Genomic DNA, 25,285 nt, shown 5'->3' on the forward strand with positions numbered 1-25,285 from the left:
TGAAGTCAGGCACCTGTCTGCTTCAACAAACAGTGGATCAAAGCTCTAAAAGCAGTTCCTCTATTCCAGAATACCTTCTACAAACAACAGCTCAGAATAACACAAACTGCATAAAGATCAGGAAGATTTAAGAATAAAAACTCATTTAACTCACTTTGATTTTCTAAATAAAAGTAACTTGAAGAGGTGTTTTATTGCTATGCAGTTCATAATTGCAAGAGGCAGATCAAACATGATTGATATGAGCTATGTTATTTTTAAATCAGACAACACGACTGCTTGGTCTATGCAGTATCCCTTTAACATGACATTTGCGAGATAAATGCAAGCATTTCATTGACTTATCTAAGAAGCAGGGACTAAAAGAAAACAAAAATCACCCCGTTTGCCATCAATATGAGAACTTTCGATGTGTCATATGAGTCAGGGAAACTGTAATGATATTCTGTAGATTTCCAGACCAAAGCCTAGCTAATGCCAGTCTAATAATAATAATAGAAGGGCTAGATTTCTATAATAAATGCTACAGTCTCCATGTCAGTAACTACTGACAAGGTATAAGTGGAGCATTACTTACAAGAGATCTACAGTCTTTGCAGGCTGCATCTCTTGTAGGAACAAGACGAGCTACAATATGGAAGTACTGGATCATGGAAAATATTTTTCTTCATTTAAAAATATAATTTTTATTTTATATATTCTGGAGACATCAATAGCTAAAATATGAACACAAGAGCGATCACGGGAGATGTGAAATAAAAGGCCAGTTCAAGGCCTTTAAATAATTGGGAATAGTTGGTACTGGCCCCTACAACATGAACCCTTTGTTTACTTAACATGGCAAGAGGCAACGGTGCTCATAGCAACAAATAAGTTGCAACTCCAGGCTATGTAACTGAGCAGAAAAAAATGAAAATTACAGCCTCGCACCCCAAGGACACCAATTTTCAGAACAGAAGTTCTAAGCTTGCCAGAACTTGCATAGTGCTTCATTTTTAGTCAGGAGGTAGTATTTCTGTGTAGTGGACTAAGCTCTTGGGGGTTTTAATCCTACTCTATAACAACTGTTTTTACATTATCCCTCTTGCACAGTATATCATTAGCACCTATAACACTAATTGACCATGAAGACATCAATGTAAAACTTAAAACTAAAAATGTAACTAGGATGACAAAATCATGCAGTATTTCCTGACTTGTAGACACTGAGTCAGCATCTGAACTTGCACTTTGTGCATATGTTTGCTAGCACTCCATTCAGGTTCAATCTTGGATGCAACTTGGATGCAACAAAATGACAGTGGTCTTCTTAAAAAGCAGAAAGGTCAAAAATAGAAAACCTACATAGGAAGCCTCTCAAAGCAAACTTTATTCTAGCAGCAACACTACTAGATACAGACATGGCTTTGCACTGTTTTGAGTGCAGAAGCGTATCCACGCTCACTTACAAGCTGTCCTAAGTACAGCAGAAGTTAATTACAAATGTACTTGCTCTTCGTAAACCAAACACGAGGAAAAGTATTAGAAAATAATCCTTATCATGTTCTTTTTTCTTCTTTTCAGATAAGTTAACAGAGATATGCCACCAAGTCTTGCTACTTCAAACGGAGTTCTAACAATATTCGTCGTTGGGTTGTCTTTCTTCTTCCAAACTCCACTCAGGAGGCAATTTTTTACAACTCCAATTTAACTATATGAAATGGACTGAACTTTTATACCTTTCTTATGCCTAACAGACTTTTTTTTTTTTTTTAAACAATGTTCATTATTAGCAATATCAATGATGAACTAAATGGTTTGTGCAAATTTCCCCACGTAGCTCATTTTCTGAGAACCCCTGACACAGTGCAACCAAAACTTCCTGACGAGTACTGCTGTAACAAATTATGTGGTATTTTTCTGTTTATCTCACGTATCATTTGTGTGGTAGAACATAACTGAAACTCATGACTAGCTCTTATTGTGTGGAATCCAATAACTTTTACTTGGATTGTGATTTACTTGTGATTGCTTTGATCTGTAAGCCAATGCCTCTGATTTATCACTGGATCATTAAAGTCAAAATAATATAAATCACTTAAGTCCTAACCTGAAAAGTTTTTAAAAGGTTTAATAAAAATGGACAAAGTGAATTCCTACTTGAAATTAATGTCCGCTTCGTATCCATAAATGATTGCTTGCTTGAAACCTATGGAATTTATTCTTAAGCCAAAGAAATCTACCCACAGACAATAGTGAGCAAAGTCTCTACATTACTCACTTTACCCACCAGTAAGGAAAGCTATTAGTTTATGTCAGCTATTCAGCTTCAATAAACAACTAGAAACAATTGTAAGTGAGCAGAAAAACTTCAGTGCACATCTAAGTCATGTTTGCATTTTTAGTGCTTGGTGGTACAGGATGACAACCCTGCAGTTCTAAATTAAAACTAGCATGACCTTCCATCTTATACTGTCCTCTCTGCATTGTTTTTCTCTGTGTTCTTAGGCTTAAAAGCTTGAGAACTTGAGAACCATTACAAACTGCAGACTGAGAACCATTAAACAATATAGTTAAAATAGACAATTATCAAGTTTCAGTTCACCTGCAAATTGGCTGACAGTCATTAGTAACAATCTATAGTGGGACATTGGAATCATTCTTGCAAAAGAGACTAGTAGGTTTAATTTAGTTTTTAAGGGACTAAAGCATAAAACCATCTTAACCTCATTTTTATCAATTTCCCATTGAAAAACTCTCCATAATGCAGAACTAAAAAAATAGTTTCTCAAAACTGTTGGGAAAAAAAACCCTCACTCAAAGTAACACTGCAGATTACACTGTCTAACATCTGATTCGAGATTATGACTACTTAAAAATTGGCACAGTTTAGCGATCTTCAGTTCTTTCAAAACAGATGAGACTCTGGTTTTCAACAGTTAGTTATTACAACCATTTGTTTTAACCAATCCCAAAACACTGCAGAAACAAGCATGACAATTTCACATACTTACAAAAAAAAAAGTTAGCTACAAACTAAGGTTGACAACAAAGACTACGAGGTCAAGAAACATACTGAATAATGCTGGAACACAGTGAAACATCATTAACACTTCTCTTTATGTCTGACGAACTCATACCTGGGTACACTGCCTGTTAAGCTTTTTTCACTTGATGATGATGATAATGATGACGACGATGACCGAGGTCTTGGATCCGTTTTCACTCCTGTAGCCTCTGTTGCACTAATCTGAGGTTTTTCACCTTTCTCTTCTGGCTTTTTTTTTTCACTATCACTTTCATCACTGCCTTCTCCTAAGATGTCATCAACCTGCCAAAGAGCAAAGAGTCAGTGTGTCCTCTAACAGGCTTTAATATAGTCAATATTACATAATTATTAGACAGTTAAGTAAACATTAAGAGTATGCTTCCAGTTGCCTTGACTTTCTCCATGAAAATTCAAATTAAACACAAGCACACAAGTACCTTAAAGGCAACTTCTGAAACAGCTCCAGTAGCATTCTATTCAAACCAAATATATTTAGTCTGTTTAACTTGACAGATACATCTATATTCACATGCAGGATTCAGTCACATACCCTTAATTATAGTAACACTGAAGCTGTAAATAAGCAGCATAATATGGAAAAAATGTTGTCTTTTATCTACAAAATGGATAGTATTTTGTACTGTCAAAGCATGTATTTATATGCCTAACACAAGTGCTTCTTTAAGACTGGCTAACGACTATGCACATACTGATCTATTGAGGAATACCTGGAAGTAACTTCAAAAAAGTGCATTTCTAAATATCTCACTATGAATGGAATTAAATGCAAAGAATCCTGCTGTAACCTATTTGTCTGCTCATGCTAATTAATAAAGGCAAGTCTATGAAAACATTTAGCCACTTCATTGAGCAGTTGTTTCCTTTTCTGAAAACTCAGCACAAGATTTCAGACTCTCTCCAAATCACATCCATTAGCTCCATCATGTCCAGAACTAGTGAAATTAACATTAAAAGCAAATCATGCTCATGATCTGATCATGAGACACTGAGCTTCTCTTTTAGTCAGCGTGAACGCTGACTTCAGAAAAAGATGAAAACGTGAGAAAATGTGTGAGGATCCCATAGGAAAACATGGAAAGAAGCTGAGTGTACTTATCTATGGATATTATTATTTTCCAGAAAGCAGTTTCTCCCTCAGCCTAAGTTGAAATATCTCTCTCGGTTCTCACTAATGCCATATCTGCTTTATCAAGACAAAAAACTCCATATCTGAACATGCTCAGAAAGAGTTTACATTGGTTTGTAATGGATAATTCTAAAAGGCAAATGAAGGCTGAGAAATAAGAAGGCAAAAAAAAAAAAAAAAAAGCGAACTCTTGCAAATGCTCTACTGCAAATATTGCAGAATTAAATGAAATAATTTTTCATGGAAAAATCTCAAGAGACATCTTGCAAGCAAGGAGGGAGAGAAAACAGGAAACACAGAATTTTGTTAATAGCCAAAAGAAAATGCCGTTTCTTTTTCCAGCATTCAGAGCCAGGCAATATGCAGGACCCAGTAACAGTGAAGATGCTCAATAGCATCAAATGCAACTTCAACAAACACGTAGGTGACTCTCAGGGAGCTCTTCCTGATGACTTCAGAAAGATAGAAAATGTAGCAATAATCTTCAGACCCCTGACAAACAGATGGATTTGGGGGTTTATCATCTTTCCACAAGGCGCAGTCACAGCTGCTCCTACCTGACTGTTGTAATGCTGCTCGAGTTGACAACAAACTGGTTTTAAAAGTCTGAGCTATGCTTAGATAAAGTGAGTTTCAAACAAAGTAATCGGTTAGATTCTCAGATCAACAGTTGGTTTTCCATTGGTATTACAGTTTCTGGGATGAGATCAGAGACCTTTACTAAGAAGGCAACCAGTGTACAAACATCCAGCAACTGACAGTGAGAGGACAGCAGAGATGTACAGCTCTGAACAAACTACTTTCCAGCAAGACCAGTATTTAAAACTGCAGAGCTTCATTACTAAAGCAGTGTTTTTCCAGAAAGATGTTTGTCACAGATGTTTCACAAACTGACATTGTATATTTATTTAAAATACTCTGTACAAATGATTTAGCCAAACTAGCACTCCAGCTATTGCTATGTCTTTTTTATTTCACACTTCACAAGGATGACATTTCTTGCAAGTCAAGAACGTCACTTAATCTGTAGAAGCAGTAAGTTACACTAACTTTCATGTCGTATTTCACTGAAAAGCATTTAAAAATGCACGTGTGAGCTACATAAATACAGCCAATTTTGAAAAATGACTGCTTATGAAAATAATCAATAAGGGATGATCCTTAGAAGCCACTTAAATTAGGATGGCATCCAAACTGCACACTTAAGTAATGTAACGAAACAGCCAACTGTGCTGAAAAATATCAGGACAATCATCATCTTTCAGAATTCCTATTCTGAAAAGAGATCAAAGCCCTTCATTCAAAGAAATTGATAGGGTGAAAAAACCCAAACATTAATATTTAAGCGACACATACCTAGCTTCTGCTGCACTGCATTTATTTTACTGCTCTTCCAATGAACTGAATAACAGAGTCTCAATGTTTCTGGTCAGGCTAGTGTGTCTACAATTCAAACATGACCTGAAATGATTTCTTGTAGAGTATCTCAAACTGTACATGTGTAATTGAGATATGATAGGACAGAAGTGTTAAAAAGAAGTTATAAAATATACATGATGTCTTTTATTATTAGTTTTTGAATATCTTGAGTTATATTGCTAGCATCCTGCAATTCCAGTGTACTCAGAAGTATCCCTAAGAATCAAACCAATTCAGTGTTCAGGGCTGCTTTGGCTTTTTTTTTTTTTATTTTTTAAACACAAAACATGTTTTGGGATTGGTATCTCCTTAACATTTGAGTGATCCGTATGAAGATGAATTATTTGTTACAAAATGGAAAGAATTAGCTGTCTGCACTTACGCATTATTTCTGAACTACAGGACACAAACTGTACAGTGTAGTTAAGTATACTGTATGTGGTTTGTAAATTTTCAAGGAAATCTGTGTAACAGACAGAAAATGCAGAAGATGGTGGCTTTTAATTCTATCATCATTTATTTCTAAAGCATCTAAAGCCACATTTGCAACACAGCTAGCCCTGAGACACACGCATCTTCAAAATGCTGCTGATCATCCTAGTTTTGCCAGAATGAGCACTTCTGTTAGCACTTGGATTTCTCTTCAGAGCACAGAGGCAATGCTGCCAAAAGACGTTCTTCCCCTGGAGAAACAGTGAATTACGTGGAACAGTTTGGCCTGCTCTGTGGAATATGAGAAGTCTCCCTAGAGGACAGATGGCTTGTTTTCATACATCCCCATAATTCTTCATTTGATCCCATTATCTTTCCAACCCTTCCTTTACTTCCAAGATCCCATTCTGCTTTATCCCAAACTATGTTCTTTTAGCAGGACAGTGAACTTTTAATACCTATTTCACATGAAATGCAATAGAAATCAGGAGCCTATTAGGAACTTGAACGCAGTAGTAGAAATGAGAAGCAACAGAAATGAGATGGGGAAAAAGTGACATCAAATAACTGCAAATTCCAAGCAGTACTTCTGCGCCTACAAGATCAATGGTAAATGATAGCAGAGGGCTGTAAATCAAACCAGACAGAACAACAGTTCCATCTTCTAGCAGTTGGGAGTTGAACTTCTTACTGTGGTAGCACAGAGCTATGAAAACAAAACTTCTAAATACTAATACTTAAAACTTGAGCAAAATCAGGTGTTGGTTAAATAACTTCTTTCAGAATAAACTGTCTATGATGACTCCTTATTTTAATGTTGAGATGCCTTCTACTAGAATTCAGTATTAATCTAATTTTTACATACACTTTTAAATACACTTTTTACATACACATCAGTTTGCTGCATTTTACACTTGATAAAAAAGGCTGAGTTCTACAATCTCTCTTTCAATGTATCTTTTTAATTTCTAGTGAAGACAGTAGCAAAACAGAAGCATAACAACACTGAAGGGTCAAGGAAATGAGAAGGAAGCATAAAGACAGAATTCTACTAAAATTCCAAAGGCAAAGAAAGCTCTTATAGAAAAAGAAATAGTATCAGAAGCTGGCTGCAGTTATTTTTATGGCTATAGGCAAACACTTGTATTCACACAGCAAAATAATCTGAAGCAGAATCCTTAGGGTATTTATGATAAGCTTTCAGAGCAACCAATTAGTTATGAAGTAAGGAAACCAAAGCGAGGCAGAGCTATTTTATCTCTGCCCTCAATACAGTCATATTCTAGGAAGATCCAAACCCAGCAGGACGGGTAGTTCAAAAATCCACACATCAGACCTATCAGAAAGACTGGTTTTGTAGGTAACTATGGAAGCTGCAAATAGCAGGACAGTTAATCACAAGCTTTGAATGGTCTGTCACTTCCTTGCAATACTGCATCTCCATAAACCTCAGCAAAAATAAAGGAAAACAAAACCTGAGAACTGAATGTGCCTGGGTGACTCACTCACTGCTCAGTACAATTTTTTGACAATCAAAGCAGAACTCTACAACGAAGTTAGAATTAGATGAGTAGTAAAAGAATGTAAGTTTGTTCAGTAAATAATAATAATAATAATAATAATAATACTTTCTACCACAGTTTAACTGGTCGTGGAGTTAAGGCAGTAGTTTCAGAACCAATCTGCAAGGTGATTCACAGCAAGAAATGGATCAGTTGCGAAAGACCAAACAGAACAGCGCCTAAAGTGTAAATATCAAATTACAGTGGAGAATTGGGGAAAAAAAAGGACTAGTTCATCAGAAAATAGGAGAGAAATTTGAAGAAAAAGAAGTTACAATTTCTGCAGGCAAGTAAAAGGACTAGATGCAGAGGAAAATGATTAGAAGAAATGACTGACTGCCCTCACTACAATTTCTACAGCATAAAAGCTGTAGCTTCTGAAGAAGGAACTGGAAAAGTACTGCAATAGCAGAGATAAAAATGTATAAAGTTCTCTACAAATTTATAAATACATGAATATACATTATAATCCACACATATAATATTCCCATATATAACATCTACGTATATTATATAGATGCATATACAGAGATAATAAAAATATTCTGTATATAAATACCTCCATAAAATATTTGTATAATTTTACGTAGCACATAACTTATGATGTCTTTTGCAGGGAGCTGGGGGGAAGGTGGAATTTCACTACTTAGAGTTTGGATGAATGAATAGTACAAGTAAAAAAAAATAATGTGGTAAACACAAAAACCAGAAAAAAGGTTTATTTATAATTTTATCACAATAAATTGAGCACTGGATCAAACAATACCTCATATGTAATAATCACTTTATCAATGAAGGGATTAGGAGAGGGAAGAAAAAAATAGTGATGACAGGCTTTGGGTGCTAAAACTAAGATTAGTGTTCCAGACAGAAAACAGCACCGACCAGAAATTGCCTACCAGAAATAACAGCATAAAGGACTGGAACAAAAAGAAAGGAAAAGTGTATAAAGCAGAATTCTTGACAATCAGCATACAAGGACAGTACAAGAGAATCTAAAAAAACACCAGCTCAAAAACTGTTGATTTTCAAACTGAAAGCTATAAAAGAAAAATATCAGCGTTGATAGTCTGGCTTTCTACACAAAGTTATTTTAAAAATGGAACTGTATTTTATTTATATTGTTTTCTTGACATAAATTATAATTACTATAAGAACCAAGAGTAGGAATAACATATAAATCAATAGTTTTATTTCTTTCAATTATTCATTCGGTCACCTTTGTAAGCTGAGATTCAGACGTTATGCTTGTCTGCAAAACAAATAGAGTCCACAACATAAAACAAAACCAGCTTCTTCACTAGCAAATGAGAATAAAACATTTCACTGTGCCTTTCTAATACAACAGCATTAACAATAACCAAGACTCCACCCATTACTGCTGTGTTCTTCCGCAGCAGAAGTACTTGAAAAGCAATCATCTTTCTCAAATTGTGTTCTGTAAAATGTATCTTATCTTTTCTAAATATCCTGTGGCACATTTGGAAAGGAGTTGCACTCAGTGATCCTCATGGGTCCCTTCCAGCTTCAGACACTGCGTGACTCCATGATATTTCTGTGAGGGAGGTGTTCCCTTTTTTCTCTACCCACAGACAGCTCTTCTGGTTTAGGGAGCAACCAGATTTCTGACTTGCATAAAAAGTCAGACCTTTACACTAGAACAGAAGTATATCTGTAATGAGTGCTTCCTGCTCACTGTGCTGTGGAACTCTGCTTATCCAACGTTACTGATCTGCAAACACAAAAATTAGCAGCCTCTAGTAAAGTCTACCAGTTACAGTATGAAAAAAGCAATTGTGAGGAAAAAAGCTTTAAGCCTTGGCTCTTCACTGAGAACAGCTGCTATAATCAAATTTGAGTCTCCTGAAAAGAATCATTCCTCACTTAGAACACTGAAGGAACTTCCTCCTTATTAGTAAACAGCTTTTCAGTTCCATAAGGTTGCTCTCCACTGTACAGCTTACTTTTGCAACAACGCATTCATTTTTCATCCATTATCACCTTATCCTGTCATTAAACAAAATACAAATGTAGTAAGATATGGTCAACTAAGATCCCTCCCTTCTCTGCAAGTTTACATGGAAGGCCATATAAAACTTCCTAGAAGAGATGGAGACCTCGTGACTGAGCTACTTTGACATACTCTATGGCACCTTTAGCAGCAAGATGTTAAATACAAAAAAGATTAAACATCACAAATTTTATTCCAAATATGTGAGCTAACAATAGTTATCTTTTTTTTTGTTTATAAAAAACTTCTTGTTTTGTAATTTTTGTCTCACCTAATGGAATAGCTTCTTATGTATATTCTTATCAACACTTATTTGCTATTTATGAACAATTACTTGAGAATCAGGACATTACCTTCCATACCTTTAAGAACATCTAGTAAGACTTCTAAGATGCTGTGAGAAAAGATATTATGACATGATGCATGTGCATAATTACACTTTCCTACAACACAACAAAAGTGTGTATTAGGAGATCTGGACTTGCACTTTGAAAGAAAATATTTTGTTCTGTAAAAACATCTCTATGTCACTCCTCAGTACGTAAGATTTAAGGGATAACATGCACTGCACATCAGTCTCATTTCTTCTGGGCAGTCATAGAAAATATAAGAAACAACAGCAAGTTCTTCTCTCATTGGCATCACAGTGTTTTCTCATTTCAAATTTCTGACTTGATTTCTAGTCCCATACTACACACACACACGGCTTCAATGCTCCTTGGTCTCTTTGTGTACAGATTTTCTCCTCTGTCACAATTAACATGGGCTCATTGAGAAGGTGGTGAATCAGTAAAATAACAAGCAACAAAAAAGTAGTTTTGCTTACTGATATCATATGTGATTTGATGTTTCTATTTAAATCTTCCCCGCATAATGAAAATTTTAGTATTAACCTGTTTTTAATAAAGTATGTTGGAATGCTTCATGTTTGAATATCGTACCTGGCAGCTCTATTATAATCAACAAGGGCAGCTCCAAAAGTAACCTATTTTATTATCCTGGCCTATAACAGCAGAGGCAGATGTTGGCGGTATAGCAGTAAAGGTTGAATCTTCCCACCAATATTCCATAACATTTTGTTTCTGTGTTGCCTCCTCCTTGGAGACTTCAATGGTGAGGCTGGACCAGAGCCCGAGCAACCTGACCAAGCTGTGGATGCCCCCGTTCATTTCAGGGGAGTTGCACCAGATGACCTTTTAAGGTCCCTTCCAACTGCAAGGACTCTGATTTTATGACGGATGGTAGCAGAAGGGCAGTCTGCCAAAACAGCACATAGCTTGGAAGCGTGTATGAAACAAAGGTGTGCCACTGAATTCATCCATGCAGGAAAAATGCACCCACTGACATTCATTAATGCTTGCAGAAGATTTATTGAGACCAGTGAATGCTGCCACAGTGAGGCAGTGGGCAATGCATTTCAGCAGTGGTGACAGGGACACAAAGGACAGGCCACTTCCTGGACAGCCATGCACATTTTTATGAGCACTCTCTTGTTCACTGCTGGTGAAAATGGTGGTGACTGCTGAAAAACTGCTTTGTAGCTGAAAATGTGCTCTATCAAGTAATGCTATTGTGCTCTATCAGTTGTAATTTATACACCTTTGCTTCAGAGACACTTGTCAAGAAGTTTAGGTGGTCTTAAATTCACGTTCCTCATTCTTTCAGGTTAATATGCTTTTTATTTAATGCTTACCAGCTGTCGTCTATTGTATAACACAAAAGTACCAAATAATCTTGAATTCAAATTTCTAATATTTGTCTTGCAAAGCTACAGATACTTTAAAAGACAGACCAGTGGTCTGCAAAGTAAAAAACCACACAATCAGAAAAGTTTTATTTTGTTTTAAGCATAAATGGTTTATGTGAAAAAACTAAAAACTGAGTTTTCTTTGACTATCACCCAGAATTCTCATTATTAATAAAATCAGTATTGTTAAGACACTCCACCAACAGTGTACAAGTGACATTTAAATGCTATTAAGTGCAAGCACCAGGAAGCTTTTGCCTTGAACAACACAGTCTGACAGATGGAACAAAAACAAGTGGCAAGAGACACTAATTAAATCTCTAAAAACCATTTCCTTCTGTAGACATCATAGTATTCTCACAGAAATTAGATTAACTGGGCAGCAATACAAACTATCTATAGAACCCATATAAGCATACTGCTCTCTGTTGAACTGCAGTATACTTAAGTCCTTTACTTTGAAACACACTCTAAATCTTTCCCCTGCTCCCCAAAGAAAAGGTTTTTTCTTCTCTTAGTACAATTTATAAAGGATGCAAACTCTCTGTACATCTGGTTGTGATAGGAGAAAGACCTCAAGCCCACGCTCCATCGTCCAGTTGTCATACAGAGTTACTTCCTACAGTATTTCACTTATATAAAATAAGTTGCTATTCTGCTTCTCTAAGTTTGCAGATATTTTTTTCTCTAATTGCATCCAAAGCAAGTGTTTACACTGACAATTTAAAACAATCTGAAGATTCCTCAAACTACCACAGAACTTGAGAATATCATCCTTCCTCTTATTACAAATATGATATAACTTCTATTCAAACAACTTTGAATAGATTGCTTCTAGTTTTTTTTTTTTTTTTTTTTTAAGCTCCAGATATGCTTTGAGAACAGACAGATAGGCTGTTGTTTAAGAGAGGTAGTACAGGCACAGAGACAAAGTGATCAGAATTCCCTTTCTAAGTATAGATACTGAACCCTCTTGCAGCACTTGGAACAGATCCCACTGCAACTGAACAGAGCGGAATGGCTGGGTAGCAGCTCTACTGAAAAGGCCCTGGGTGACAGCAAACTAAACTAGGGTCAGCAGTACCTTAGCAGCAAGGAAGGATAACAACCACCTCTGTTCTTGAGCCTAGGACTTACACACAAAACAGTAAAAATGGTAACTGACACCATGGCAGTCTTAGCTATGAAAAACTTACAGCAGTTATTCCTTGAATTACTAACATATGACCATACTTCAAAATGCAGCCTTCTCTTTTACCTGTCTACACTTTTCTCTCCATTCCCTCCCAGTGTGTGTAGGCCTATTTAAGATGTGGGCAGAAACTAGCTGCTGAATAGTTATGTAGAAAAAGGAGGAGCGGTCCTGTCACAGACCACATTTCTTCCCGCTTTAAGTGTAAAACTCAAGAGACAGAACGAACATAATTGGTTCATGCTCTTAACAGCCTAGAACTCTTTGCCAAAACGAATTTTCTGGTATTGTAGCATTCTGTATGCCCAGTTCCCACTACTTCTCTCATAACATTGCCTTATGATTTAATAGAAATCACCATCGGTTCTCTTTTTTCAGTCCAAATGTTTTTCTTTCTTAAAACACTACCCCTATTTGTACCATCTTTGTATTTCCTTTCCTCCAAATGTTTTCACCAAGAAAAAGGAGAAACAGTTTCTCACATAATGGATTTTCTGAACTGCTACTACACTGCAATCAGTGCACAAGAAGCAGCAGCTAAATTGGAGAAAATACTGTAGCTTTTGCTTTAGCACATATTCTCAGAGGGTTTACAGAAAATAAAAGCATTTCAAAGTAATGATCAGAACTTGAAGTATTTATACCACAGCTGCAACTTTCAGCATCAGTTTGATGCCATATTTGAGCTGTTTTCAAACTCTCAGATACAAAGCAAAAGACTACTGCATTAGCTTCCCAAAAGGGAAACATTTAAAGTCCTCTAACATTTTACTGATGACTCTCCAAGCACACTTAAGAAGTCTAATAGGAGTTCTGTTTGCTCAAAGGCTTAGGGACATAAAACTTTCTAAAACACTGTCCCAGTAAAAGTTCCCTTGATAATTCTCACAAGGAACATACCAAACTAACTTAGACCACACAATTCACTTGATCTATTCAGAATAAACACCTGTTCTCAGTTTAAGATTTTTTTTTTTTTACAATCTTAATTCCAGCTTTATATTATTCTATAAAGCAAAGTTCTTCTCCCCTTTATCTTACCTTTTAAGTATCACCAAAGGTCATTCTAGAACTATTTGAAATGATTTTTTTCTTTTACTGAGACCGTGTATTTTTCTGTAAAAACTCTAGTTTGAATCTTCATTGGCTCTATGCCTTGCTTTAATACTGCAAGCTTTCTTCTACTAGCACAGTATCAAACATTAGACTTCATAAAACTTTCTCTCCTGATCTGACACTTGAATGTCATTTCAAATAAAGTTATCAAGATCATGAATTTACACCGTTTTAGAGGGAAGCAGGGTACTGAAGTTTCACTTCACCTTCACAATTTCAGAAGTCGTATTTGCTTTTTCTTAGAAAGCCAAATAAAAACACAAATTACTGGATGAAAACTGGACACTGAAAAGGAGGTTTCCTTTATCCCAAGATTCTTCTGCTCCCATCGATAACATCACTGAGGATCAAGCTGAAACTACACATTTAACAAGTAGGTATAAAGTTTAAATCTAAGTACAGATGTCCTAGCCTTGCAAGAAGACCTTCAGAAGCAAGCATGACAATCGGTTTCAGCATCCTGCAGCTAGACTGGAATATCTGATGCTCTGGTGAACAGGTAACCTCAGTGATATTAACAGCTCATTTATTTACCTTTGAGTATCTTTTTAAGGTGGTTTACTGCCTAGCTACACCAGTTCCCTGTCCCTTTTCACTTTATGTCTACAGAGGCACCCATGCCAGAACAGTATATGAGACGAGACATAGAATGTAGATAAGCATCTCTATTAAATGTACAGCCACAACTTGAATAGTGGAAACCTGCAGATAACGACTTGGAAACCTATGGTTAGGAGTATTATCATATGCTTGTGACCAATTTAATTTAACTGATGGATCAAACCATTTGCTTTTATTGTATCTTACTGGTATTATCAGTAGATTACATTAAACATAGTTCAATTTGTGTCCCTGAGTAACCTTCCAATTTTTTCCACAATTGTTAGTCTTAAAACAAGAATCCTGCAGTGGAATAAAAGAACCTTGCTTTAGTAACCTTCCTGACTTAAAGCTTAGGCAAAACCTTGGAAGAAAGAGTTGGTGAGTAAACCCAGAAGTAATACAATCCTTAGCAAAAATTCCACGTTTTCTTTGTGTATAAAGAAGCATTATCTAAATATGAAGAGATCAGAAAATCTAGAGAAATACCTGTTGATGCCAGAAGGGTAGGAAATGGAACAACACCAATATACTCTTATCCCAGGCAACAGAAAGAACTGGTAAAATCCAGAACTGACTACAACTGTTAAAAGTAGCAGAAGTGGATACTTCAGGGATCTCAGCCTGCTGCAAACAGGCACTAGAAGAGCACCCATCTCATAAACCTTTATAAGTAACTGGGGAAAAAGTCATACCGCATCTGCACATAATCTGCCAATATGCAATAAAAAAGCTTCATTTTACAGTTCCACAAGTCTCTTCCATCCCTCAAGCTATTAGCTAGGGCGTAGTTCTGCCAGAAGTCATAATACTTCTCTTATTCCTAAGTACTTACCGAGAGACATGCAAAACTAGACTAGTGATCATGACTTTTGTTAATAAAAATGATCTAATTTACTAACAAAAGAATACTTGTGAAAGGATTTTAAATATGATTAAAAAATGACATGAAGTTAGAAATCTTACCGTATTATTAAAACAACACCTTGCAATTTGAGAGGGCACACTGCCTAAACCCTGAGTTGTTTCTTTTGATGCATCTCAATGCCAAAGGAGGTAGCCAGCAGCAAGATGCTAATGAAATGCTGAGAGCAGCACAGTAACATTATCAATGAATCATCCCTGGTACTGGTGGATGGTAAGCTAGATATGAGCCAGAAATGTGCCCTCGCAACCCAGAAAGCCAACTGTATCATGGGATAAATCAAGAGAAGTGTGGCCAGCAGGCCAAGGGAGGTGATCCTGTCTATCTCTATGCTGGTGAGGCCTCACCTGAAGTACTGCATCCAGACGTGGAGGCCTCAGTGCAGAAAAGAATATGGACCTGCTGGAGGGCATCCAGAGGTGGGCCACAAAAATGATCCAAGAGATGGAACATCGCCCTGCAGGACAGGTTGAAAGAGCTGGGGCTGGTCAGCCTAGAGAAGAGAATGCTCCATGGCAACCTGATAGCAGCCTTTCAGTATCTGAAGGGAGGCTGTAAGAAAGGAGGGGACAGAGCCTTAAACAGGGTCTTTGGTAACAGGACAGTGGGAAGCAATTTCCAGCTAAAAGAGGGAAGATTAACATTGCACATAAGGAAGAAGTTTTTTACAATAAGGATGGTGAGGCACTGGAACAAGTTGCCTAGGGACATGTTAGGTGCCACATCCCTGGGACATTCACACACAGTCAGACTGGATCAGGCTCTGAGCGACCTGATCTAGCTGCAGACGTCCTGTCATTGCAGGGGAGTTGGACTAGACCACCTTTAAAGTCCCCTCCAACTCTAAGAATTCTATGATTCTATACTGCTTCTGAGCTCCAATCTTGGTTTTATTATGTTACAAAAAAGAATGGACATCTGTGAATAAATGTAAAGAAGTGTTAAAAAAAAAAAAGTGTAAAACCACCATTCTGCCCACTCTTGCTTCCTCCATTTGCTTGCTCAAAGCAAGCTTTCTCTGCACAGAAGCTTCATTTTGTATCAACTTTCTGATCCTCAAAATATGTTCAAGTCCCTTCTTGACAGCACTTATTATTGTGCAATTCTACCAAGAAACACAAAACAAACAAAAAAAATCCAGACAATTATCACATCTCTCTCCCAGAGTTTATACCCTCACGCATTCTGTAGAGGACAGTGCCCAAACTTAACAAGCAATGGGTTTCCTAGATAACAAAGACTAGGATTAAGTGCAATCTCTCCAGCGGATATCATGTTGCTTGACACAGAGGTCAATAATTTTAACCTAAGTTTAGCATAAGCGTTACCAGACATCAGCTGGTAGTAACAAACATTTGGGAAAACTATTTCTGAACTGGCTTAACTGGAAACTCAGAGAAGATGGCAAAGCCAAGACAGTTTTGAAATGGTTTCTGTTGTACTAGGCAACGTGACTGCAAACAGATTGAAGTGTGTATCTTAATCTGCATGACTAAAGCGTGAGGCTTTTAAACAAAGTAGTAAGCAACACAAGCACTGTACAAGTGCCCTGCATAGCCAGACCACTCATTCCATGAGTAATTTTGGAGATTATTAACAAAAATAAATTACTTTAAAAACAACAACAATACAAAGCACAACAAAAGATAATCCCAGCCACTAAAATGTGGTTGGTTTTTACAAGAGGCCAGCTCCATATGAAGCCAATGATTATCAGGTGGGGTTTGAGATTATAGCTGTGTTGCAGTAAGCCAGCTGTATCCAGCCTTCAATACTTCTGTGATGAAGCAAGTTTGATGCTGGAGCACTAAAATATCTGAGACAGGCAGCTGTCTGTGCTCATCACAGACAGCAGTATCATCATGCTTTCTATGAGGAGCGAGAGATAATATTGCCTACAGCTCAAACCCTGGCAAAGAAATAGTATGTAAGCTCACATACAAAGAAACCAGAACTACGGAGATTAACAATTACATTCTATCAAAATAAAAATTTAATACTGCTGTAGTAGACGGTTTTAGCAGCATGGCTATTCTGGTCATTATTCCTTTTGTGAGTGTATCACAGCAGGATTTTTTTGCTGCCATCAGTTGGGGGGCTCCAGTTCATCAGCTTTTTGTAATTAAAGTTGAACTCAGAGTAAAAATATTCCTGGTAGTGCTGACCCAGTAGCTCCCTACCTGCAGGTGCTACACCATCATAGACAGAGCCAAGTGGCTGTACTCACTGCTTGCTGAAGATGGCAGCAGACAAGAGTTTAGACTCTACCAAAGTGAAAGAAAGCTGTTTTGCCTCAAAGATGTACTAGAAATGAGCAACTTAAATTATGCATATTTTCAATTTAAAAGTAGGTCATCTTATGACAATCTATTGAGAACTGCGGACTAAACACTAATGGTACAAACTGTTGCTTAATGCAGATAACAGTATCTAGAAATAACCCAGTCTTTATGTCACCAAAGTGGACCTGCATTTTATAACCCTAGAATTCCAAACTAATTACAGCTCTAGATAATTACAGCAGACCAGCACTGTGCATGTTTCTAAAGATTATTCAAAGCACTTAGCATATATGCTGCATCTTTTTTTTTCTTTCTGTTGAAATACAAATATTAGAGTATCGTGATAAAACAAAAACAGGTAGGAAAGAGTAGTTCAGGATTAGACTAAGACTTGTGCAGGCAAGTTTAAATATCATTCACAGAGAACAGAGGCTAGAATTCAAGTGTAAAAACATGCTAAGATGTGTGATGGGGCTGTAAGGCTGTATACACAGAAAGCTCAGAATTACGTTAGGGACAGCTTGAAAATTGTTTTACATGGCTCAGTCAACTCGTTTTTAACTATGTCAAATTAGTGTTGACAGCCTAGATGTGTTTGATTTAGAACATGGAGGTAGATGCATATGTCAAAATGAGGTTATTGAGCTGCATTTAGAAACATTTTGCCCCATTTTCAGTGAACAAGCAGAGCTGAAGGCGGCTTATGGTTTTCTTCATTAGGGCTAAACACAGAAAGTTGCAGATATCTCACATACTATCAGTGTTGCTCAGAAAAAAAAAAAAAAAACATATAGAAATGCTTTCTTCTTTATACAACATTCAAATACATTCTAGAGGTGGAGAATTTATAGATCTAGTTTCTAGTTCAGCTGAATTAACATTAGAATAAAGCATTTACTATACAACAGGCATATTTTGGAAGTCAGCAAGAGAAGTTATATATGCAAAAAAACACAAAGAGGTTGGATTTGATCTTATTTGCACGATAATTTTTAGCAGAAGTGCTAGAATGGTATCACATAAAAGAAAAACGAAACACATTTCTCAGTACATCATGAGCAAATCCTCTAAAATTGCAACATCACTTGCAAAAATAATGAGAACAGTTGTAGAAGAAAGGAATCTGAACAAACTGTTGATTACATAAGAAGTATGAAGACGACAGCTGAAACACCTTTATTGGGAAATAATTACCTTGAGTGCTGTGTTCAGTTTCAGGCCCCTTTCTACAAGAAGGACACTGAGACCCTGGAGAGTGTGCAGAGAAGGGCAATGAAACTGGTGAGGGGTCTGGAGCACAAGTCTTATGAGGAGCGGCTGAGGGAGCTGGGATTGTTCAGTCTGCAGAAGAGGAGCTCAGGGGAGACCTCATTGCACTCTGCAACTTCCTGAAGGGAGGCTGTGTGATGAAGAGGGGTTTGGCCTCTTCTCCCAGGCAACAAACAGGACCCGAGGACACGGCCGCAAGTTGTACCAGAGGAGGTTTAGGTTAGAAATGAGGAAGAACTTTTTCTCTCAGACAGTGGTCAGGCACTGGAATGGCTGCCCAGGGAGGTGGGGTGGTCACTGTACCCGGCAGTGCTCAAGAGGCGTCTGGATGAGGAGCTACGAGATCTGGTTTAGTGCTTGTGGTGGTAATGGTGATAGGAGGATGGTTGAGCTAGGTGATCTTGTAGGTCCTTTCCAACCTTGTGATTCTATGATTTTATAAATCCAATTAATCACCGACTGATTGTCAATGGAATAAACGGGGAAATCCAGACACAACCCTTACTACTCTATGTTTTATCTGACTCCTGAAAGAAGGCTAACTCTGAAGTAGGCATAGATGCTTCTCTAGTTGATGTCCATTTAGTACAGCCCATAAGTAATCGCTGCTGTAGCATATATTTTAATTATCTAAGTTACCTGCTATCTGAATATAACAGAAGTGCATCAGCCTCAGTCATAATTTATCTACATTTTCTCCTAACAATGGCTCAATCAGTGAAGAATCTGAGTAATCCTATTCATTTCACGCAAGACTGTGCATAACAGGCAACTTCTTAAGTATCATCTAGCTTTTCCTCACATATAGGTAGTTACAATTTTTTAGCTACAAAACAAATGTCATAAATTGTCATCTGAATGTGACAACAGGTTCAAGTATTTGTTTTTCCCCCCCCCACGGTAAATAAAAAATCAAAATGAAAATAAGATGTGAAAGTACACAAGAAACAACGAAACTGAACTTAAATAATGTTTTTCTAGGCAACCTGAGTAGAGAAGCAGATGAGGTAAGAAAAAAAGTAGTTATCTACTTGAGGCAATAACGAAACAGTTAATAACTTATCATCAAAATGGGAAGGAGGACTAAGTAAAATATAACATCAAAAGACAAAAAAAAAAAAAAAAAAATCCATCCCCTTACTTGAAGCCGCCACGTTTAGGGCAAATTTGTGCCATTATGTTCTCTTAATAAACATAAAGGCTATCAGACAACTGGTTTAATGCAAGTAGGAGGAAAACAAAGGCTCTGCAGACAAATGCTTCACATGCTGATACTCAATTCAAATTTCACTAGTTTTTTCTACACTGCATTTTCAGTGTTATTTAAATTACCCGACAGTCAGTCTCAATGCTTCTGATCAGGATGATGTACCTCCTACCTGACCATGACCAATACTGATTTTTTTAAGAGTAAATATGACATCTTCTGCAATTGAAGAAAAAAAAAAAACCATGATCTTATTGGAACTGCTTCCACTTTCAGTGAAAATAAGTTACTTAAAGCAAAATAAAATGTAGAAACAAATTCTGATATACAGCTTCCTTTAAATGTTCCACTTTCTTTTCCAGCACAGTAGACTCTTTCAACTCCTCACTTAGGATTCTTGCTGCTGAGCTGTTAAAAGTAGTACCGGGCAACTTTCATCAGTTTTTGCTGCTAATCAGGTAAAACACGGCTGAATAAATTGCTTAAATGTTATTTACCTTTAACATTAGAAACAAGTGAATATCAAAACCCTATGCAGGGGAAAGCAGTAAGAATACCCTCCATATTTTACAACAGCTTTAGGCTACGTTCATTACAGTACAAATTAAGGTTTCTTGGTGCATCTGTCAGCCACCTCTCAACAGCAAGTGCTCGTGAACATAAATAGTAGCAGGTCACAGATTCCTAGCATCACAGCCTTACTATTTCTCTACAGAAAATTACATTACAGGTTAAGTCTTACTGGTCTAAGCCAACTGTAATTAAAGTGCTTCACAGTGAAAATGAGAAGTTGATTGGATGGGAAAACTAGAGATTCTCCAGCTTCCATGCTACTTTGCATGAGAAGCTGTTCAGAGCACCACAGCTGGGATGGATGAGAGCAAAGGACACAAAGGAAAGGTGATAAGGGCTGCAAACAACAAAGAAAGCAAAGGACTAGGAAATAACAAGGCCTGTGAAGGTTATATACCAGAATTATCTTACTACCTTACCTCTGCTTATTGCTCAAAATACTTTGGTAATTGCTTCCCTACTGGCTGCTACTGCCTTGTAAATTTTTGATAAAGAATAGCATATTTATCTTTGATACTTTTTCATATGTATATTTTCACCTATAGCTTTTCTTTTTTATAGTTTTACTTTTTTCCTCCCTGAAGTGCAAGTAGTCCACATCTTTTGAAGCATACCTTAAATAAAGGGCCAAGATGCTGTATGACTGCTGAATTACTGACAACAGTAAGTGTACACAATCATATGCTTTTAATTCCAAAAAATGCTATAGTATTTAGGAAGAGATTGCTATCCAAATTTATTTTCTCTATGATTTACCATTTTTTAAGAAGTAGTATCATATGAAATTCTGTTTGAGAAACGTAACTGTGGAAATTCAAGGAGGTGTTAATGTACAATGCAGTGCCCAAGCCAGCCACATGCAGCTTCTATTTTGCACCAGGGAACACATCCATTGTATCAAATTAGTATTTTTAACCTAATCAAGAGGCTACCACTTGCACAGATAATAACTATCACTAAACGGAGCAAGAAAAACACTGCCTCTTAATGCACTGCATAACGTAGTCACTCAGAATACAAAACTGATATTCAGGAATACAACTGTACTTAGAACAACACTCAATTAAGTAGAGCAGATTCTACCAACTCCTACCCTTTCAAATGCACCTCAAATCAACAGAATGATACTGAGGCAAAAGAAGTTTGGTATATCCCACTAAGAAAAATCAACTGCCTACTTAGATCCACTGATTCACAGAACATACCTTTGCAGTGTGGTCACTTTGCAGCTGCTAAATACATATCCTGACAGATGGTAGGAATCAGTACAGCTCTAAGTGAGAGATGAGAAAGCTGGAGGTCTGACTGGTATCAAATTGATTTCCTCTCTTCCCTTCTCCCAAGTCCCAGAGAGGGTTTTAAACCAGCAAAATATTTTACATTACAAAGGCAGATGGTGACACTTGACAAGACACAGATGCTGCTTTCAAACACTGACAAAAGAGGGTAATAAATATAAAAGCATAATGAACATACAACTAGTAGATTACACGTACGCAGAAGTTCCAGGACATCAGTAATCCCAGGCCATGTTGGATGAAAAGTCCCTGCAAGATGCAATTAGAAGTGTTTCTACCATGAAGCTTTCCTTACTCAGCTTTCCACCGGTGACATCCATTTTGGATATCTACCTAACATGTTCCCCTTCTGACCTGCAAGTGCTGACACTGACAGATTAAACATTCACGGCTGGCTGCTTTTTGCTGTAATCTCCAGTCTACCACAGATTTGTCATCGGCAGGCAGGAGCATTGCAGTGACTTACAGAGAGTGACTGCAAGTGACAGCGCACTGCAAGGACAGCGACTGTAAGTCAGAAACTTTCACCTATCCTAGAAGAGAGATTACAACTCCACAATCACACCAAATAGATACAAGGAACAGTTCTGTACCTCCATGACAGGACAGATACATCTTTGTTCTTTGGCAGAAAAGAGGTCTGCAAAGTCACTTAAACTGAATCATAGGACACAAGAAGTAGTCTCACTTGCACCAGAGAAGGTATAGATTTGAACACTAGCAATTTTCTTCACTGAGTGGGCAGCTGAGCACAGGAACAGTTGTCTGCAACATTTATTTTTCAATAGTCAATGAAAGGAATAGTGGATATCTCCATTGGAAATGGCAACGTTGGTTTTACGGAAAAAAGCAACACACAGGAACAGGTATTACAGGCAAGAGATACTTCTAGCTATTTGCTATAGATTGCAGTTAATCATTTGTAAGCCTCTTCAAACACAGTCTTGAATTCTTGCCCTTCAGTGAAACTGCAGTGTATCAATATACCAAGTACAGACCAATATCAGTACCATTTTTTACAAAGCAATTGTCTGCAAATTACATATCACATAGCTACTTACTTAGAAATAAAACTTTCTCCCAACTTATAAATAATTATGAGGCCTGCTGTGAAAGTAACGCCCCCTATTTTATTATGTTGCTCCATGACACCCGAGGTGGATGTTGGTGGGATGGCAGTAGAGGCTGAATCTCCTCGCCGATATTCCATCACATTTTGTTGCTGTGATGGCAACAGAGGGGCTGAATTCCTCCGTGTGGGAGAAAAATTGCACTCACTGATATTTTTCAACATTTGCAGAACATTTGTAGAGACCAAACAGTGGATGGGAGCACAGTGAGGCAGTAGTTGGTGCACTTCAGCAGTGCTGACAGCAGGTCACCTGCACTGGCACAGATGTTTGAGTACAGCATGCAGGCTTTTGTTCATTGCTGGCAGCAATGCATAGTTAATGGTGATACCTACGCTGAAAAATAGTGTTTTGTATGTGAGAATTTACTCTATCAAATAGTGTTATTTCACTCTTTGTATCTGCTGTAGTTTCCATGGAAATAAATAGGAGACATTACTTTTTGAACAACTTACAAATAAATAAACTAAATTATTCCATAGCAAAGAGGGAACAGCAGTGAGACAAAGCATTTGTGCATAGCTAGAGGGAAATTTTTTCCAATGGATGTATCAGCATTAACATGCTTTTTATTTCTCAAGCGTGGACTCTCTCAGTATGCACCATGATTGGACATTATCCCTTTGCATAGCAATCCTAGCACATTTAACTCTCCTGTTCTTGCACTTCTCTAATACTCAAGCAGCCTCCCATGCAGTGACAAAAGAAGCTACTGCTGGATACAGTCTTCCAGATCTTTGACACCAAAGGTGCAAAAGACTGAGTGATTCCAAAACTGGTGTCCAACAGCTGGAATGCTACTTATTCCCTTTGATTTATTTGATATCCAGAGTACAGCCTGCACAAAACACTAAAAGAACAAAAAAAACCATAAAGCCAAATGTTTGTGATAGATGTCTACCTGAGGAAATTCTTCCTTCTGGAATACTGTTTCAATAGATTAAGGATAGAAAGTGATTTAATTTAGAAATAATTATAATTAAACCCCATTTATTGGCTTCCATCTTGAAATACCTGAACAAATATTTGTGTGACTACGTGCAAATTCTGTATTGCTTGAACCTGTGTGGCTTTTTCAGAGATTTTTTCAAAGTAAAAAGCAAGATTTTTTTTTTTGTAAGAAATCAAACTCAAAGCAGTTACGTTACATGGCTTTCTACATCCACAGTGACAGCATAAACCCCTGCATTCCCTACCTCATTTTATTGAAAATAAATCCCAGTGACTACATTTAAAAGACATCTTTTGACCTAGTAAAAATCCTTATCTAATTTTGCCAGGGAATTCAGGAGAAAAAAAACCTGAGGATGCAGTTACAAATACAGAGCAAGCTCTGAAGTTGTAGCCTCACGGCTCATTCCCAGTTTTTCCTATCCACAGCCTGTTGCTGGCATTAGTGCTCATGCTGCTGCAATGGCAAGTTATCTCAGGAAGCTGATAATGACAAAGATTAACCTTGAAAGTCATCTCTTCAGACTAGACCAGCTCCCAGAACTGGCTTACAGTATGGTCCTGTAATCAGCGGTGGCTCAGGGGCAGGAACACAGCAACTGAGATTTGGCTTACACTACAGCAAAGCCACACAGGAAAGATCTGTTTTAATCCTTCCTAGACCACATATTATCCTCAACATACCATTTCTTAGCCCCAGCCTTGCTGTTTTAAAGCAAGCTATCAATGCTGTGACAGAAACTTACTCCCCTACTCCCCCTTGGTGGTTTGGCAAGCAGCTGATGGCACAGCCATTACATCACCGCAACAGCCAAAAATGGTCCAAATGCATCTTTATGGCAGGGAGCAGAAATACCACACTTCAATGACCATATTGCCAAAAAAAATCTTATTTTTTTTTAACAAATTTTGATAAAGATTGGAGTCAACAGAGCCATCTGTGGAAAATAGTTACAGCATTATCAGAGTGAACTGAACACTAATAGGAAATTCCTGTTAAGCTTATTTTCACTTCAGTTGATGATGTTCTTGAATCTCTTGGTTTGTTCCATTAAATCTCTGGATTTTATAGACTATGCACATACTTCTCTTTTGCATAAGGGGTACTCCTGTGACACCACGGAAATACATTTTATTACTTAAATTACACTTCTTCCTCATGATTACATTATCTTCAGCAGGATGAAGGTAATGATCTCAAGGCCACATTAGTCTCCCTTGACCTCTCTAGTCAGCTCTCAGGAGATAACCTGCAGACACTACCATGTTCAATTTAACCTTGTCATGATCTGTGCCCTCCTTCCACGTCAGTGCTGATATTTGATTCCTGGTCAAAACACACAGAGGAGCCAACACAACAGGAACACATCCTCCCCACCAAACAAAGCCAAGACGT

At 37.4% G+C, this 25,285-nt stretch overlaps 1 protein-coding gene across 2 annotated transcripts in view; it reads right to left on the minus strand.

Moving 5' to 3' along the window:
- Window positions 1-25,285, minus strand: part of CTDP1 (CTD phosphatase subunit 1) — a 101,366-nt gene that overhangs the window by 32,475 nt on the left and 43,606 nt on the right. For both annotated transcript variants that reach the window (XM_042869432.1, XM_042869433.1), the window contains exon 12: window positions 3,120-3,310. In XM_042869432.1, coding sequence (XP_042725366.1) covers window positions 3,120-3,310 — 191 coding nt within the window. The remainder of the gene's footprint in view (window positions 1-3,119; window positions 3,311-25,285) is intronic.

The sequence above is a fragment of the Lagopus leucura genome, unplaced genomic scaffold, assembly GCF_019238085.1.
Source record: "Lagopus leucura isolate 7727_CA_CO unplaced genomic scaffold, USGS_WTPT01 Super-Scaffold_100002, whole genome shotgun sequence".
Taxonomy (NCBI): Eukaryota; Metazoa; Chordata; class Aves; order Galliformes; family Phasianidae; genus Lagopus; species Lagopus leucura.